This window comes from Psammomys obesus, unplaced genomic scaffold (assembly GCF_907164565.1).
Source record: "Psammomys obesus unplaced genomic scaffold, mPsaObe1.curated_primary_1811, whole genome shotgun sequence".
Lineage (NCBI taxonomy): Eukaryota > Metazoa > Chordata > Mammalia > Rodentia > Muridae > Psammomys > Psammomys obesus.
In genome coordinates, this window is record NW_026596443.1 from 237,722 (window position 1) to 256,644 (window position 18,923).

General features: G+C 41.6%; 1 protein-coding gene across 1 annotated transcript; it reads left to right on the top strand.

Moving 5' to 3' along the window:
- The first annotated feature begins 11,899 nt into the window (after positions 1-11,899).
- On the top strand, positions 11,900-17,167 carry Rab29 (RAB29, member RAS oncogene family). The gene is made up of 5 exons (XM_055598136.1): positions 11,900-12,404; positions 14,496-14,567; positions 15,268-15,449; positions 16,343-16,464; positions 16,769-17,167. The coding sequence occupies exons 1-5, from the start codon at positions 12,281-12,283 to the stop codon at positions 16,881-16,883; spliced, it is 615 nt and encodes a 204-aa protein (XP_055454111.1). The 5' UTR covers positions 11,900-12,280; the 3' UTR covers positions 16,884-17,167.
- The last annotated feature ends 1,756 nt before the right edge of the window (positions 17,168-18,923 follow it).

Consider the following 18,923-nt stretch of genomic DNA (forward strand, 5'->3'; position numbering starts at 1 on the left):
GGGAACCAGAAACAGTACCAAAAAGCCTAAAAACTGACCTCACAACCTGTGAGACACATATTGTGCTGATCTCAGGAATCAGCCTCTAACTGCCCTGGGCTTAGAGACTAACTCTTCAAAGTACCCACGTTAGAAAGGCTGGTAAGAGTTAATGAGAAGAGAATTGTTGTCAATGATTTGCGTAGTGTATTAGCATACAGTGGGTTGTACCATACGATGTACTTACTGTTAAGTTAGTAATGGTATTTTCAACGTTAGTATCTCTAGTAGCTATGAGTAGAATATAGCACTATTTTATAAGAGAGAAACAATCAGAGAGGTTAAATATCTGGCCCAACTACATTTTTTTTCAAGCCAAGTCTCTCTCAGTCCGGTGCTTCCTACTATGCCTGGAGATAGAAGAGGCTGGCCAAGGCACCCTTTATAATGAATATAAAACATTGCTGAAATTATTAAAGTGTGTGTGTGTGTGTGTGTGTGTGTGTGTGTATTACCAGCTAGCTCAGTTTTGCTCACAACAAATTTACTGCAAGATATTATTTAACTAATAATTTACTAACCTCAAGTAGCCTTTTTAACACAGCTTCTTTTAGGCTAGGAGTGATGCCACAAACCTATAATTCCAACCCTCACGAAGCAGAGGCTAGAGGATCAGACCAAATTCAAAGCCAGCCTGGGCTACATAGTGAGTTCCAGACTAGCCATGGCCACATAGTGAAACATCAACCAACCAAAATACATGGTGGGTAGGGAGGGAGAGAAAGAGAGAAAGTACAAAACATGGCTACTTTGAATAGTTAGTCCTGTGTAGGGCTGTTAGAGGCTAATTTCTGAGACTGGGAAGTGCTCAGCAGCAATTCTTAGCACATAATATGTTCTGTGGGGTCAGGCCTGGTATGACTGTTCCCAGCAGATTCTTGAAATAGATAGTATTTCCCAATGGATACTTAAAAAACACACCTGCTGGGCACAGCCTATCTCTGATGATATTTTTGTAACATAATTACAGGCAGAACTTCCAGTCCTGGGAGCAGTCAGTGATGGCTGGTCTTCTATAGTTAGTCCTGAAATTGGCCGTCTCCTTCAGCTAAAACTCAGTGTCTTTGGTGCACTCTCCTGCATTTTATATCATCTAAGCATAAAATGTTTTAATTTCACTCTTCAGGAAATGTCTGACTTAGAAGATTAAAATAAATGACTAAAAGTAGCTGAAATTGTAGAAGAATGGTGATAGTTTGACCAATAAGAAAATAACCTTTAACATAATTTGAAAGACTTCATGATTATATTCACACATAGTTACATGTGTATGACTCATACAGTCTAGCCATTGGTGTCATTCTTAAAAAGTTAAAAGTGAGAGGCTAGATAGTGCTCAGTCAGTAAAGTGCTTATGTAGCATGCACAGAGCCTATAGTGTGGCCATTCATTCCTCTATGGCCTCTATTTCTCATTGGCTTAGCATCTAGGTTATCTTTTTTTTTTCTCTCTCTCTCTCTTTCTCTCTCAAGGTGAAAGATGGCAACAAGAATTCTCTGGATGAATCAGGCTTACCCAAAGCTCTACTCCAAACTAGACATAACTATAGGCTGCCTTCTCCAGTCAGACCATATTATTCTTTTAACTTCAGTAAGTAAGAGCCTTCTTGCCCATTTTCAGAATAAGGAAACTCAGAGAGAACGCATGGAAGATACTTTTCCCTGGGAAATCTCCCTAACCCACATACAGAACTTAATGAGTTTTTGTTTTTGTTTGTTTTTCTTTTTTTCAAGGCAGAGTTTATCTTTGTAATAGCTCTGACTTTTCTGGAACTCACTTTATATACCAGGCTGGCCTCGAACTCACAGAGGTCCACCTGCTTCTGTCTCCCAAGTGCTCTATGCCACCATTCCAGGTCACAACTTAATATTTTAAAATACAAATAATTAAAGGTAGACAGACAAAGGCTTGGATTCCAGTTTTTGATCATAATTAGTTTATAAGCCCCCAAACTGGATAGCACTGCCTCTTCATGGGGCCTTCAGAAGCTGTCACTATTATGATGCTACAACATGTGTTCAATTGATTGAAATTTTACAAGCAAAGTGAAAAGAAAGAATAACCAGAATAGAGAGTTGGGGTAATATGAAGAACTAGACAGGAGAAGTGGAGCCCAGTGTGCCACAGTAAGGAGGGCCCAGCCAGCCACACAGACACTTTCACTGGTTTAATGCATCATGGCCTTGAGCTCAGCCTCATCTTCCAGAACTCAGGAACCCAGCCCCACACAGAAATCATTTCATACAGGGAATTTGACTCTGTCCCACAAAGACATAGAAGTGTGTGTGCCTCTACTGTATAGAAACTAAATGCCAGTGGTCAGTGAACAGGATAGATATGTTAGCCTAATAGGCACAATCATTCCCTAGAAACAAGCTTCGTGGGCAAGCAGCTGATCAGGAGGTACCTGGAAAACCTAACAGAGGTGGGTTTTAGTACTTCAGAGTTCAAGGCTGGCAGTCCATGTTGGTTAGTTGCACAAGTCTGCAACAGAGACACCTAAGAGAAGGCCAGATATTCCTGAAGACAGGTCCCTCTGCCAGATGGAGCCCTAAGTTGTGTGGCCAGCATTCTTGCAGAGGCGCCTCTCTTGGCACCCGGGTGGAACAACTTCCCTTTGGATCAACACTCCATTAGATATGTTTATAAACCATACAGCCCTTGGTATTGCTAACCTCCTAAGAAGGGTGATCTCAGTGGAAGACTGTGTGGATGGCCCACAGGAATGATGATCTCTGCTTCCTCACTTCTGAGCAAATGAGTTCAAGAAAAGGACCCCTGATACTGGAACAGTATCCTCCCAGCTCCTCCCTTCAGCAGATGCTACCTTCCCAAAGCCATGCTGGCAGCTGTGACCAACACACTCAGTTTTTAAGTCTCAATTTCTCTGCAGTTTCTGCTCCCTTCCTCTTTTTTTTCCCCCTTTAGTCCTTATTTGGAATAAGAGGGAGGATATTTAATGAATGAGGCAATCTGGCAACAAGTGTGGTAAAAACATTTTCAATGATTCCCTCAGCTACACCCAGGCTCAAACCTTGCTCTAGATTTGGGCACAAACTGGCAGAGGCATGGTAAGTGGTTAGCAGTTAACTCCCCAGCCTCTCTCTCAGGGGTAACGGCTTGGCTGGGCCATAGGCATTTCACCAAGCTGCCTTCTCTCCAAAAACAGTTGCTGAAACACCATAATTGGGACTGGGAATGTAGTTCAGTGGGTAGAGCAACCTGGGTTTCATCTTTGGTACTACAAAATTAACAATAAAAGCATGATCAGGAGAGCCTAGCCCTGCAGAAGACCCACAGTTTACTTGGGGTCTGCTAGGCCATTTGTTGAATCACCTTATAAGTTCCACAGCATTTTTCCACTGTTTCCAGGACAGTGGTGGATCTCCGAGGACAGGATATTTGAAGTCAAACTCTTACACTCTTAGGCAGTTGCCCGGCACAAGGTCATTTCTTTGGCAAATGTTGGTTGAGTGTATACTATAGGCATCGCCAATAGTTGCCTGGCAGTAGCAACATACCAAAATGTTTTCCACATCCTCTGAGGAAGGCATTTGCCAAAAACGTTTTTCCAGTTTTATTAATCTTGAGAAAACATTCAGACAATCTAGAGTGTAAGACTTTCTATTAAGACAACTGGACTTAGACAAATTCTGGAGACAGAATTTGGATTTGTAGCCTAGGCTGCTGGCTTACTCTTTGGAAAGAAGGGCAATGCTATTTTAAAAATCAAGGAAGCTGAGCATGGTGGCACATGCCTTTAAATCCAGCAGAAGGCAGAGGCAGGCGAATCTCTAAGTTTGAGGCCAGCCTACCTAGTGATCTCCAGGCCAGCCAAAGCTACATGGTGAGACCTTGTCTAAAAAAAGGTGGGGGAGGGGGTTACAGTTTCTGTAGTGACAGAAACAGTTTATGTCTCTATTAGGTTCCTGTGCTGTGATACAATTTGTAACAGCTGAAAAGAGGAGAGACTTAGTTTGGCTTACAGGTTCCGTGTGTGGTGTAGGCAGGGACATAGAGGCGCAGAGCATCTGACATGGAAGCCAGGGAGCAGAGTGAGAATGCATAAGCAGGCTTCCCCATTCTTCCCTCTGTATTCCACCCTAGCCTCCACCTGTGGGACAGTTCCCCTCACAGACAACATGGCTGTCTCCCGTTAGTCCTCCCTAGGACTGCAAATAAACAAAACAAAACAACAACAACAAAACCATGATCAAGAGAACGATATGCCAAAACCCACAGCCTCTCCCTTTTCTGGGTGTCTTTTTCCTCTAGGTTGCTGAGCTAATTGTTGGGTCACCTTATATGTTATACAATTTATATATATAATTATATATGCATAATTGTATATAAACAGTTTAGGACAGCCTAGTTTGCCATGTGTTTTTTTATTATTTTTTAATTACACTTTAACCATGTGGTTTTTATCTCAAAAAACAAACACAACACTCTAATTAAATGTACCATCAAATTATTATAAATTGCCATATAATTAAGTGACCAAAAGTCAAATAGAATGGCAAGAGCAGAGGTGGAAATTAACTGACCCAGTGAGATGGCTCAGTGAGTAAAGCTGCTCTCAACTCAAGCCTAATGACCTGAATTTGATTCCTGCACTCACATGGTAGGAGGAGACAACTGACTCCCCAGGGTTGACCTCTGACTGCCATACATCATGACACACACTCAACTGCAAATATATGCATGTATATATAACCAAAACAATTTGTTTATTAATCATCAAAATACCTGTACTGTCCCATGAAGTAGCTACTACCCAAATTTATTTAAAAGTTAGGTCAGGGCTGGAGAGACAGCTCAGAAGTTAAGAGCACTGGTTGTTTTTTCAGTGAATCCAAGTTCAATTCCCTGTACCCACATGGCAGCTCAGACTCAGCTGTGACCCCAGCCCCAGGAAAACCATCCCTCTTCTAGTCTCTGTAGGCACTGCATGCATTAGCCCACAGACATTCAGGGAAACACTTAAACAAATAAAATAAAAATAAACTTTAAAAGAAATGTGGCTAGGTAATTGATGAACTGTTTATTTTATTTTTATTTCAGTTAATTTAAGTGTAAATAGTAACACATGGCTACCGAGCCCTATATTGAGCTCAGCAGCATAATCTTATATTAAAGAAACTTAAAAGGGTTAAGATGCAGTTCACAGAATAATTGCCTAAAGTGCACGAGGTTCTGGGTTTAATTTCAGCACGGCAAAAAGAAGAAACAGAGGCAGAGACAACGGGGGGAACAAAGATTGATAATAACCAAATGCCATGCATAAGCCTGCACTGAATTCTGGATTAGAGGTGGGGAGAATAAGAAAAAGTATTTGGAGACCTATAAAGAAGGAGAAATCCATGTTATTAGATGACACTATCAAATTAGTGTGATTTGCTTGATTCTGTAGGAAGTTCCAGAGTACAATCTATCCCAGAAGAGAAGTTATAGTAGCAGAAATTAGTAACATTGTGTCGACAGTCAAGAAGCAGAGAGCAATGAAGGCTGGTGGTCAGCTTGCTCAGGCCTTTTTGTTTAGTCTGGGACCCCAGCCTACACATAATGTGGGTCTTCCTACATAATTTAATCTAATCTGGAAACTCCCTGGAAGTCTGTCCCTGCCTTTGGGGGGTGGGTTGTCATGGCAGGCAGGGAAAGAAATTTTGAAAAGCAAGAAGAAAAACTCAGTTCAGCCTGACTATTTGGTGCTGGATCAAACTTGTAGGGAGTCTGACACTTAAGGAATGGTTGGTCTGTTTGAGAAAGACAGTCAGTTGACAATGAAGAAACAATGATATTTTAGAGAAGTTTCATGGGATGAGTTAAAGAGAAAATAAACAAACTACTTCACAACAATTCCTCAGATCAGGGAGACCAGTGAACACGTCACTGGAGTCCTCCAGTGTGGAAGAGACACATCCACTCTCCCAGCCTTAGCTCTGTGTAAATTCTGCTAGCCAGTCATGTCACTGGAGTTTCCAACAATAGCTCTGGCCCTATCTGGGAGCCCAGTTTCTATAAAGGCTGATTAATAAAAATTAAAGCATAGAATTTTTTAAAAATTTATGTAGGCAGGAGAGTAAAGTCTCCCCCCTAAAAAAAATGATAAAAGTATGATGTTGTGTTTATTTTAGACAAAGGAAAATATACATTTGGAAAAAGGCAATAGAATGAGTGAAAATCTAAGCAAAGATGTTATATTGTAGAGGTGTTTTATGAAGAAGGAGAAGGTATTTTTATGAAGGTGTTTTATAGAAGCTAGGAGAAAGGAAGTTATTTCAAATTATGTTTATTGAGGATCATATAACCCTATGACCAGTCTCCAGTGATCAAGGCTAACTTCCAGCCTTGGCTTGTGAAGGACAGTCCTCCGGAGAAACTATTTTGACTTACATGCATATATAAAAGGCTGGACCAAATGGCCCTTTCTGCAGTCACAGGTTCCTCAAGTGATTTCAGCTTAAAAGGATCACTTTATCAATTTTATTGTATTTTGAGATGATTGTTAGCATTTTATCTGTTGCTGTAATAAAACATTCTGACCAAAAGCAACTTAGGGAAAGGTAGGGTTTATTTTACACTCAAGGCAGGAACCTGAGTGCAGAAGAGCGTACTATTCCACTCACTATTACCAGTGAAGGAAATACAGTAGAAGCTATGGAGTAACACAGCTTTATGACTCACCCAAGCTGATGCTTAGCTAGCCTCACATCCAGAACCTTCTGCCCAAGAGCCACATGGTTCTATTCTGGGCCCTATACCAATCAGCAAGATAATCCTGTACAGACAAGGCCATAGACCAACCTGATCTAGACAAATCCTCACTGCTTTCCTCTCAGACAACTCTAGGCTGTGCCAAGTTGACAGAGCTATCTAGGATGATGGCACATTTTAAGTCTCCTTTACTTGACATTTTCTTTTTTGGATGGCTTCAAACTCCCTGAAGATGACCTTAAACTTTTAATCCTCTGCCTCTACCTCCTAAATGCTGGTATTAAAGGCATGTACCACCACAGCTGGCTTAAGGTGGCTGGGCATTAAACCCATGGCCTAATGAATGCTAGGCAAGCACTGCATCCCTAGCCCTTATAACATTTTCTTATATAGATGTATATTATATTATTTACCTATTATATTATTATTTTATCTATTAAAGTATATATTATATGTGTATATATAATTGTTTTGATCATAATGACCCCCAATTACTGTCTCTTGTTCTCCTTCCACTCCTACTGATCCAGTTCCTCTTTCACACTAGTCCCTGCTTTTATTTTTTCATTTTTTGTGGGACACCAGTGAGTTGAATCAGGATTGCTTACAGGAGCACAGGTGAAAAAAAAATTGCCTCTTAGCTGGGCATGGTGGTTTTTAATCTCAGCGTTCAGGAGGCAGAGGCAGGCAGATCTCTGTGAGTTTGAGGCCAGGACATCCAGGACTACATAGAGAAAATCAGTCTCAAACAAACAACAAATTGCTGGAGAGATGGCTCAGCAGTTAAGAGCACTAGCTGCTCTTTCAAAGGATCCATGTTCACTTTTTCACACAAACATACATGGAGGCAGAACACCAATGTAAATAAAGGAAAATAATAGTAATTTAAAAAAAGGATGTAGTAATTGACTTTTTTAAAAGGAGGGACTGAGGTAAATGAACATGTATAATTAATAATTAATTATAAAGAATTAATATTGCTTAAAATGTGATATCTATATGGAAGGCAGAAGTGATGAGGCTAAATGACAATGGCAAACTGAGAAAGGAGTTATTTTTGCAGTAATATGTAAAAGGAAGGCTGTGGTGGATTTGCCCAAGTCAAGGAACTTTTCTCAATACTGAACATAATCATTTGGCGATAAAGAGCAAATAAAGTGGGACTGGGGAGATGGCTCAGAGGTTAAGAGCACTGGGTATTGTTCAAAAGGTCCTAAGTTCAATTCCCAGCAACCACATGATGGCTCACAACCATCTATAATGTGATCTGGTGCCCCCCTTCTGGCATGCAAACAGGATACTGTGCAAATAAATAAATAAATATAAAGTGAAGACACATATATTTGAAGCCAAGAAAAATATTCTAAAGACTATAGGATAACCAACCCAGAAACCAACAGTTAATCAATCCTTAGGAAATACTTAAGAGGATAGGATGGAGAAATCCCTGAGAAGAAATTTTAAAAAGTGACCACCAGTGAGAAGTGGGGGCAAAAAAAGAGGAAACAGCATCACAGAATCCACAAGTCAATAAATGCCAATGAGTGTTGAAATATGTCAAAGAAATAGGAACTAAGAAAAAACTATCCTTAAAGGTGATATAAATGTCAATATATATGTATGAAAATGTTACAATGGAAGGTATCATTTTGTATACTAACCATAAATTTGCTGTTGTTAACATAATCTCAGTCTTTCCATTTTACCAATGAAGACTCAGGAGCCAGATGTAGGGGTGAAAGCCTGCTAGTTTAGAAAGGCAGAGAAAGCACCCAGCTGACCTTCCTTCCTTTGATGTCCCAAAAAGGAAAGGAAGCTTTCCTTCCCAACACTCTCAAACTCAATGTTCCTCCATTCTACTTCCTGTGTGTCTCCCTATCTGTCCTCCTGACTTCCTCTTACTCTATGATTTTTTTCCATGTTCACTCCCTCTCAACTGGTTGCTTGCTCTGCCTCTTAACCTATGGTTGACTTTATTTAATCTTGTTTTCTGATAGCTCTTGGATTAAAGGTGTGTGCTAGGGCTGAACCACAGCACAACTGGAAACAGGTTTTCCCAATAAGAACACAATCTCAGGGTTCACAGTGTGATCAAATATCCTGCAACGTAAATTTTTAGTTTAAAAAAGAGAGGGGGTTGCACAAAACTAAAGTCTAAGTGGATCAAAGACCTCAACATAAAACCAGACACATTAAATCAGCTAGAAAAAAAAGTGGGGAATACCCTAGAACTCATTGGCACAGGGGACAACTTCCTGAACAGAACTCCAACAGCACAGGCTTTAAGAGCAACAATCAATAAATGGGACCTTATGAAACTGAAAAGCTCTGTAAAGCAAAGGACACCGTCATCAAAACAAAACGACTGCCTACAGATTGGGAAAGAATCTTCACCAACCCTTTATCTGACAGAGGGCTAATATCCAGTATATATAAAGAACTAAAGAAGCTGAAAAGCAACAAACCAGGTAATCCAATTAAAAAATGGGGAACAGAGCTAAACAGAGAATTCTCAGTAGAGGAATATCGAATGGCAGAGAAACACTTAAAGAAATGCTCAACGTCATTAGCCATCAGGGAAATGCAAATCAAAACGACCCTGAGATTTCACCTTACACCCATCAGAATGGCCAAGATGAAAAACTCAAGTGACAACACATGCTGGAGAGGTTGTGGAGAAAGGGGAACCCTCCTCCATTGCTAGTGGGAATGTAAACTGGTACAACCACTTTGGAAGTCAATCTGACGCTTTCTCAGACAACTAGGAATAGTGCTTCCTCAAGACCCAGCTATACCACTGCTAGGCATATACCCAAAATTTGCTCAAGTACACAATAAGGACATTTGCTCAACCATGTTTATAGCAGCTTTATTTGTAATAGCCAGAACCTGGAAACAACCCAGATGTCCATCAATGGAGGAATGGGTACAGAAATTGTGGTATTTTTACACAATGGAATACTACTCAGCAATCAAAAAAGAGGAAATCATGAAATTTGCAGGCAAATGGTGGGATCTAGAAAAGATCATTCTGAGTGAAGTATCCCAGAAGGAGAAAGACAAACATGGAATATACTCGCTTATATAGACCTAAAAGATATGATAAACATAATGAAATCTATACACCTAAAGAAGATAATCAAGAAAGCAGACAAGGGGTATGATGATCAATCCTCATTTAGAAAGACAAATGGGATATGCATTGAACATATGACAGGAGTCTACCGCAGAAAGCATCTGAAAGACTCTACCTAGCAGTGTTCCAAAGTAGATACTAAGACTCATAACCAAACCCTCGGCAGAGTGCAGGGAATCATATGAAAGAAGGGGAGTTTGATGTGGAAAGGATAGGAGCTCCACAAGGACCAAACATATCTGGGCACAGGGTCTTTTCTGAGATGGACACTCAACCAAACACCATGAGAGGATAAAACCTAGAACCTCTGCTCGGAAGTGACCCGTGATAGCTCAGTAATCAATTGGTTTCCCATAACAAGGGGAACAAGGACTATTTCTAATAGGAACTCAATGACTGGCTCTTTCACCTCCCCACCTCCCAAGGGAGGAGCAGTACTGTTAGGCCGCAGAGGAGGACTTTGCAGCCAGTCCTGAAAATACCTGACAAGACGGAGTCATATGAAAGGGGAGGAGGTCCTCCCCTATCAGTGGACTTGGAAAGGGGCAGGGAGGAGATGAGGAAGGGAGGGTGGGATTGGGGAGGGAATGAGGGATACAGCTGGGATACAGAATTAACAAAATGTAACTAATAAGAAAAATAAAATTAAAAAAAATTTAAAAAAAGAGAGAGGGGAAGGGAGAGAATGGTCCAAGAAACCTGACACACACACACACACACACACACACACACACACACACACACACACACACCACTGGTTGGGCATGGTGAGCGTGCACTCCTGTGGAGTGGATAGAAGCAGAGACAGACACAAATGAATTATGGGCTCAAAGCCAGCCTTAGCTACAGAGATTTTGTCAAAAGAAAAAAAGAAGAGGGTTGGGGGATGTAGCTCAAGTGGTAGAGTGCCTGGATTTAATCCTGAAAACCACAAAACTGGGTGTTACAGTACAAGTTCAAGGTAGTATGTAGGTAGTTGAAGCCAAAATAAGCTACAGAAAACCCGCTCTCAAACAAAACAAACAAACAAACAAAAAGTGAAGCTTATGCTACTAGCCACAGTTTCTCTCTAAAGGACTGGCTAGGCAGAAAAATTACAGGTAGGAAAATTAAAAACATTTGCCAATCATTTTATGATTATTCAGAAACAATAGCAGCAACAAAAGGAAATATCTTGGTGCTCAAATGATGTGCATGGCTGGTATAAAAAAATGTGGAAGTGTGAATAAGGAACTGTCTCTTATTCTGTATTGTTATCGCTAATTATTAAGTTTTGTGACCTTCGACATGAATTTTTTTTTAAGGTTTGATCTCTTGGGTCAAATGTCCCTGAACTTGCCTTCTATTAGTCATATGGAAAACATGAGATCACATTTACAAGGTTTGAGATTTGACTGTGTGGTTGAGACAACAGGAAATGGATTTCACCTGGAATATGAGGGGTGATTCTTGGGCTTTTATAAACGGGGTAGTAAAACTTACCTTAATGTCATAAAACCTTTAGAATATGATAAAAACCATCTGGAAATATTTAAAATGTGATTTTTAAGAAAACGTCTGGAGGACAGATCTACACAGAAGAGATCATGGCCTATGTAGTTTAGGCTGGCCCGAAGTCACTTCAAACCTCTTGTCTTGGGGAGGGGTAAGGGTGAAGGTGGAGGTCCTTGAACTCAGTATGTTGCAGAAGATTATGACATTGGGTTTTCTGCTCCTTCTGTTTCCATCTTCCTAAGGCTTGGATTACAATCTTGCGTCACCACGCCTAATTTTAGAATTGTTTTAAAATAGATTTCTGAATGCTTTAAAGTTTGAAAACCTCGTAGGGTTGCTCAAGATAGTTAGGAAACTACATTTCCCAAGAGTTCACGCGGCAAGTTGCCACACGGGCCTGATCACTTTACCAAAAGGCATAATGGGAAATGTAGTGCCCCGAGCAACCGGGCACACAACGCTGGTGGAGAAAGACGGGAAGTGCGCCTCCAGTGGCAGGACAGGGGCTGGACAAGGACTCTGCACAACCCCAATTTAGTGTGTGCGGTTGGAGAAGGGCCCAGGTCATATGTACCTGACCCCGCAAGGTGCCGGCCGGGATTCAGCGCTGGGTAGCTGATCGATGGTTTCAAAGGGAAGGTGCCAACCGCGGATGGTCGAGCTCGTACCCGCCCCACCCAGGCTGCAGCAGAGCGGGGAGGAAGCGCGCTTAGGCCGAGTGCAAAAGTTTCCTTTTCTGCTTTTCCGTCAGAGCAGCTACAACTAGCCGAGGGTGGGGATGCCTGACTTTAGTTGGAAGAGAGCCTGGGAGCCAAAAGGATTAAAATAAGCGACTTCCCGAAAAAAAAAAAAAAATTAAAACAAACAAACAAAAACCTCTACCCACCTCTAGCCATGGGCAGCAGAGATCACCTGTTCAAAGTGCTGGTGGTGGGGGACGCCGCCGTGGGCAAGACGTCGCTGGTCCAGCGCTACTCCCAGGACAGCTTCAGCAAGCACTACAAGTCCACCGTGGGAGGTGAGCGGCTGGGGGCGGCTGGGAGCAGACGTCCCGGCTTGCAGCCGGTAGCCGCTAGGTACTAGGGGTCTGCCTCTTGGGGTTCTCAGCCTGTGCTGACTGACTGCCAAGATAGGACCGAAGTATACCTGTGAGAGATGGACAAGGTGGAGGGGTCTCAGCCAGAGTAGTTCACAGCAGAGAGCAGGGCCCTCCGGCAGCCATGCGCTTCACAGAGCAACTTCTCCAATCAGCCCCCGGTTCAAGGGCGGACTGGGGCAGTTGCCCTGCCTCCCATTAGCACGGGATGGGTGTTGAAGAAAGAACGGACTTGACCTCAGGAAGAGAGCCCAGGAGCTAAGCAGTCAGGAGGACCAAACGTGGGGAAGATTAGGGGACAGATTTTGGTCAGGACTCAATGAGCCCCGTGGGGTGCTTCAATAAAGGCGATTTGTGGACTTCCTGGGAAATGTGAGGAATTCACGAAAAAAATGTGACATACAACCCAAGTGGCCTATCTTCTCACACACCAGGGAAGGGAGGAAGGGAAGGAGAAACACTGAAAGTTAATTCATTCTTTCCCAGTGTGAACTGGGAACCCACACTGAACTGTCCCTCACACACACCACCACCACCACAAGTAGAAGTTAGTTAACAAGGCGATGTGAAAGAATAACCTAAAATCACACTTGCACCAACACACAGTTTGAAAGTGTGTGCCGGTGTTCTTTTGAAAGTTTTGGAGGGTTTTGTTGTTGTGGTTTTTTGTTGTTGTTGTTTTACTTTTTGTTTTTTTGGTGGGGGGATTTCCAGACAGGGTTTCACTGTGTAACAGTCCTGGCTGTCCTGACTCGCTCTGTAGACCAAGCTGGCCTCAGACTCACAGAGATCGCCTGCTTCTGCCTCCCCCAAGTGCTGGGATTATAGACGTTTGCCACTGCACCCCAGCCATATGAAAATTTTTTAAAGTAGCTATCTACCTTGAAATAAAACTCTAAAGAATATTTGGCAAATGACAGGAGACGGCTCAGTGGGTAGCGATGCTGACCTCCTGAGCTGGCTTCCCCAACCTCACAAGATGAAAAGAGAAAAGAAACTCCCAAAAGTTGTTCTTTGGCCATCGTGGGAGCACGGTGGCACTGGCATACACTATATAAAACATTTTAACTAATTTTTCAGAAGTATCTGGCAAAATTAAAGGCTTAACATTTCAAAGACTGTTTCCTGACTGCTTTGCCCACCGGTGTTAAATATGTGCCTTTATTTCATGGATTTGGGTTAAAAGTTTCCTGTGAATTAATTTTTACTAGCAGCTTAGTTCTCCTACAGCATGAATGTAAATGATTTGTTTTTTTTCCCAGTGTTTCTTATAAATTCTCCCTGTGGCTTTTGCCACAGATGTAGAAGTATACGTTTCCAAGTTAAAATCGTTCTGTTTTTCTCCTTAACACAGAGCTTTCCCTGCACTGCACAGCTTTGAGAGGTTCCACTGGAATAGTTGTTCAGCCCAATTTCACAGGGTTTCAGCATCTGCAGACCTAATGGTGGATTCCAGCATAGCTCTTAAGCGTCATCCATTCCTGCCTGACATAATTACCATGGCCTTATGAATGAGATAGAGGTTTTTGTTGTGCTTCTCATAATACTGTTTGACTAGATGCTAACAGTGAAGTTGAATGTGGAAGGTACAAAAGTGATGGCACTCAACTTCATTTTTTCCTTCTCCCCTATCATCCTTTCCTTGAGAAAACCCCCTAAAAATTCCCAGAAGCCATTTAACCTGAGAATAGGGATGACTCCCATAATCATTCCCACTTTCCTTTTCCTAGCCATAAGATAATTTGTTTGAAATAATTTGATCTGACAGAGGAGAAAACACTGAAGACCCTTTGAGAGTATGAGTTGTGTCCCACACTTATACACCATATGGGTCATCTCCATCTATTGAAGGCTCAAACCTAATTGGAGTTTCATGATCTTGAAGTTATCATTGTATGTTTGATCTGAGCTTATCCCTGGGTTTAATTTGTTTTTAATTTTGTGTGTATGTGTGTGTATTCTTGTGTGCCATGACATACATGGTTTTTACTAAGGTTTAACTTTTTTTTTCAGTGGATTTTGCTCTGAAGGTTCTCCAGTGGTCAGACTCAGAGATAGTGCGGCTTCAACTGTGGGATATTGCAGGTAAAATGGGAAAAGGAGACAGGAACAAAAGTGGAGATTATTTAACCAGAAAGCTGTCTGGGATGGGGTAGGGGTCCAGTGGAAATGGGATGGCAAAGCTGACATTTTTTTTTTTTTCACTGAAGCTACAAGTTTGAGCTGCTCTGAGCTTTTGAGATGATTTTGGAGATTGCTCCAAAGACATCAATCCACCACTGTGGATGGGTGGTGGAAAAGCTTCTATGGTCGTGGATTGTCCGTAGGTGGATGCTCCTCAGATAGGAGAGTGGGCTCCAGAACTTTGGCTGATTTTAGTGGGAAACAAGAGCTCCAGAAAACATACAATGATAATGATGAATCCTTATTTGTGTTGTTCTTCAAAGTATTTCAAATTTACCAGTTCACTAACCCTGTTGTGAAAGCTTTTGTCTTACTCTGCACATGCATAAATATGAGGTGCTCAGCCTGGTTTTCTTAAAGTCACACAGATAGTAAGTGGCAGATAGGGATTTGGACATTGCAATTTGGATTCAGAATCTGCAGTGGAACTGATTGAGTTTAATGATTCCTTAACGGGATAAACAGAGTCAAAGGGGAAAGGAAGAGGCCCTGTCTTCCATATATGCAAATGCTGTCTTCCTGTGAAGAAAGAGTTGTCAGGGTATCAGAGAGGGTACTCACCTTCAGAATCACCTTCTTAAGGGCTCTCTCTTCTCTCCAGGGCAGGAGCGTTTTACCTCTATGACACGACTATACTATCGAGATGCTTCTGCCTGTGTTGTTATGTTTGATGTCACCAATGCCACCACTTTCAGCAACAGCCAAAGATGGAAACAGGATCTGGACAGCAAGCTCACACTGCCCAGTGGGGAACCAGTGCCCTGCCTGCTCTTGGCCAACAAGGTGTGTGGCCAGTTTTAAGTAAATGGTCCATGGCATCTATCAGTGGCCAGAGTAAAGGTATCTAAAAGGCCCTGTGTTTCTGAGCATGCACACTGTTTTATTTTAGTTTTTTAAGACAGAGTCCATATAGCCAAGGCTGGCCTAGAACTGAAAATCCTGCTTGTGTTGCCCGAGTACTATAATTAGTGCCACCATTCCTGGCCACCAGAACAGCAGCATGCCTGTTTGCCCCTTTCAAGTTGACAGAGTCACCCTCCACTTTCTTTTAATGAGATACTGAGAAAGTGATTTTTCTTTTCTTTTCTTTTTTCTTTTCTTCTTATTTTATTTTGTAGGAGAGTGTTTTGCCTGTATGTATACCATGTGTATGTGTGGTGCCCAAGGAGGCCAGAGAGGGTGTCAGAGTCATAGGTTTGGAGTTACAGAATGTTATGAACTGACATATAGGTGCTGGGAGTGGAACCTGGGTCCTCTGGAAGAGCAGCCAGTGCTCTTAACTGCTGAGTCAATTCTACATCCCTGAGAGTGACATTTTTATTTTGTTTTGTTTTGTTTTGTTTTGTTTTGTTTTGTTTTGTGTTTTTCGAGACAGAGTTTCTCTGTAACAGCCCTTGCTGGCCTGGGCTTGCTTTGTAGACCAAGCTGGCCTCAAACTCACAGAGACCGTCCTACTGCTGCCTCCCTAGTCATGGGATTAAAGGCTTGAGACACCATGCCTGGCTGAAAGTGACTCTTGTTTGTTTGTTTGTTTGTTTGTTTATTTGTTTGTTTAAGGAAGAATGTTGACTGCAGATTTTAGATGTTGGTGATCTCAGGCACTGGTTGAAAATTTCTCTAAATGCACGGCTTCTATGAAGATTATGGTGTTGCCACTTATGTATTTTCTTTGTCAGAGTGATCTGTCCCCTTGGGCAGTAAGCCGGGACCAGATTGACCGGTTCAGTAAAGAGAATGGTTTCACAGGTTGGACAGAAACATCAGTCAAGGAGAACAAAAATATTAATGAGGCCATGAGGTGAGTAGCTCTTAGGGCTCTGGGGACAGGCACACACACTATTGTCCACTGTGACCCCATAGACACTCTTTTCTGTTTTCTGAGCAAAGGAGTACAGGTTAAGCCACTGGAATGCCAGCTTTCCTAAGATAATTGAGGACAAAGGAGTGCTTAAACCTTGTGTCTTTATGGAGTTCTCTCTGTTGATAAGACAATACCTGCTACATCTTTTTCTCCATCTACCCTTTTGAGATTATTCTTGTTTTCTGTTTGGTTTTTTGTTTGTTTGTTTACTTGTTTGTTTTGTTTTCTTGTTTTTTTTAAGAGTCCTCATTGAAAAGATGATGAACAATTCCAGAGAAGATGCAATGTCTTTGTCCACCCAAGGGAACTACATCAATCTCCAAACCAAGCCATCCTCTGGCTGGACATGCTGCTAGTTAGTTCTGTTAGCCTCTTTTTGTATCCAGGTCTCTGAGTCATTCCATCACTTCCTGTTGGTTGTCCAGCCAGCATAAAAATTCTGTTAAGTATATTTGAACCATCTGTTACCAACTGCCTAGAAAGAAGACCAACTGTGACTTGGGAATGGTTACCTGGGATCCATGTGCATTTCTGTTGTTCCTGGATGTTGTCTGTGATTTAGTGTTTCCTATGTGACAGTGAGCATCTCAGTCCTCAACTGTGGGATGTGTTTACAGGAAGGATTAAAAAGTAGCACCTGTGTGTGTTTGTGTTTTGTAATGCCAGGCCTTGCACATGCTGGGCAAGCATCTTGTTACTGATATACATCCTAGCTCTAGCCTTTGGTTGTAAAATAATCCTCAAGGCCAGCAAGTTATCTCAGTGAGTAAAGTCACTTGCAACCAAATAAGAAAACCTGAGTTCAGTCCCTGGGTCTCACATGTTAGTAAAACTGACACAAGTTTGTCCTCTGACTTAGACACACACACACACACACACAATGGCACACTCTTGCTCTCACACATACAAAGTAAATAATGTAAAAAGTACAAATAAAATATTTGACAAGTAAATAAGTGACACAAAGACACTTGTAGCACATATGCCTACAATCCCAGCACTTGGGGTTCTGAGGCAGGAGAATAAAGCTATGAGGACAAGACAGCTTGGGCTACATAGTGTAAAAGCCCATCTTTAAACATAATAATAATAATTCTCACCAATTTTTGAGATTTTTTTTCTATTTAATGTAGAAAAAAACACCATGAATTCAGATTGAGGGAAATAAGATCAAATGTCCTTTTAACCAAATCCCATTTTCTTTCAGATTCGTCCTGTATCAGATTTAACATTTTAACATGAGATTCTGGGGTTCAGAGGGAAGTCATTGGACATCTACTAGTTTTGGGCTACTGGTTAAAAACAAAATCATTGTGTTTTTGAAATTTTTAGTTATAATTAACTTTACCTTATCTTGGTTTCAAGAGTAGCCAAGCTTTAGGCTGGAGAGTAAAGAGTACTGCTGCTTTTAGAAGAAGCCAAATTTGATTCCCAGCACCCACATGGGAGGCTGACAACCAGCTATAACCCCTGCTGAAGGGGAATTCATCATCTCTGCCCTCAGAAAGCACCTGTATTGACATGAGTATACAGACATACACATCCAAGCACATAAAAATAAATAAATAAAAATCAATCTAAAAGCAAAACAACAAAGCAGAAGTTCAAGATCATCTTCAGCCAGAAGAAGAAGGAGGAGGAGGAGGAGGAGAAGGAAGAAGAAGAAGAAGAAGAAGAAGAAGAAGAAGAAGAAGAAGAAGAAGAAGAAGAAGAAGAAGAAGAAGAAGGAGCCAACCTTTTGGCCAGAAGTGGTAGTACTCCCCCTGTAATCCTGACACTTGGAAGGCTAAGGCAAGAGAATTTGAAACCAATATGAGCTACATAATTATACTATATTTCAAAACATTAAATAGAGGCTGGAGAGATGGCTCAGTGATTAAGAGCAGTAGCTGCTCTTCCAGAGGACCAAAGATCAATTCCCAGCACCCACACAGTGGTGACCAGTGGACTGTGACTCCAGTTTCCAGGAAATCTGATACCCTCTTCTGGTGTTCTCAGGCATTGCATTGCATATAGTACACAGACATGCAGGAAAGACACCCATAGAATAAAAGTTAAAATAAATAAATAAACAAATAAATAAACCCTACAAGTTTTACAACTATCTGCATCATGATAACATTTCTTACCACACTTTTTCCCCCCTCAGGTTTATCTAGAATTTCTTGACCAGTTTCATGAGGCAGGGATTTTAGTGGGTATCCTGGGCTGATGTATTTTGTCCTTTCTTTTGTTTCAAAAGAGGGTCTCACTCTAGCCCTATCCAGCTTGGGTTGATGTCTCAGTGCATAATGCTATAAATAAAACCAGTTGACTTAGTGTTCTGCAATAAATCTGTTCTTCATGGCAGTATAGACTTGAGTGGGAGAAGGAAAGGGAGAGGTTAACCAAACAGA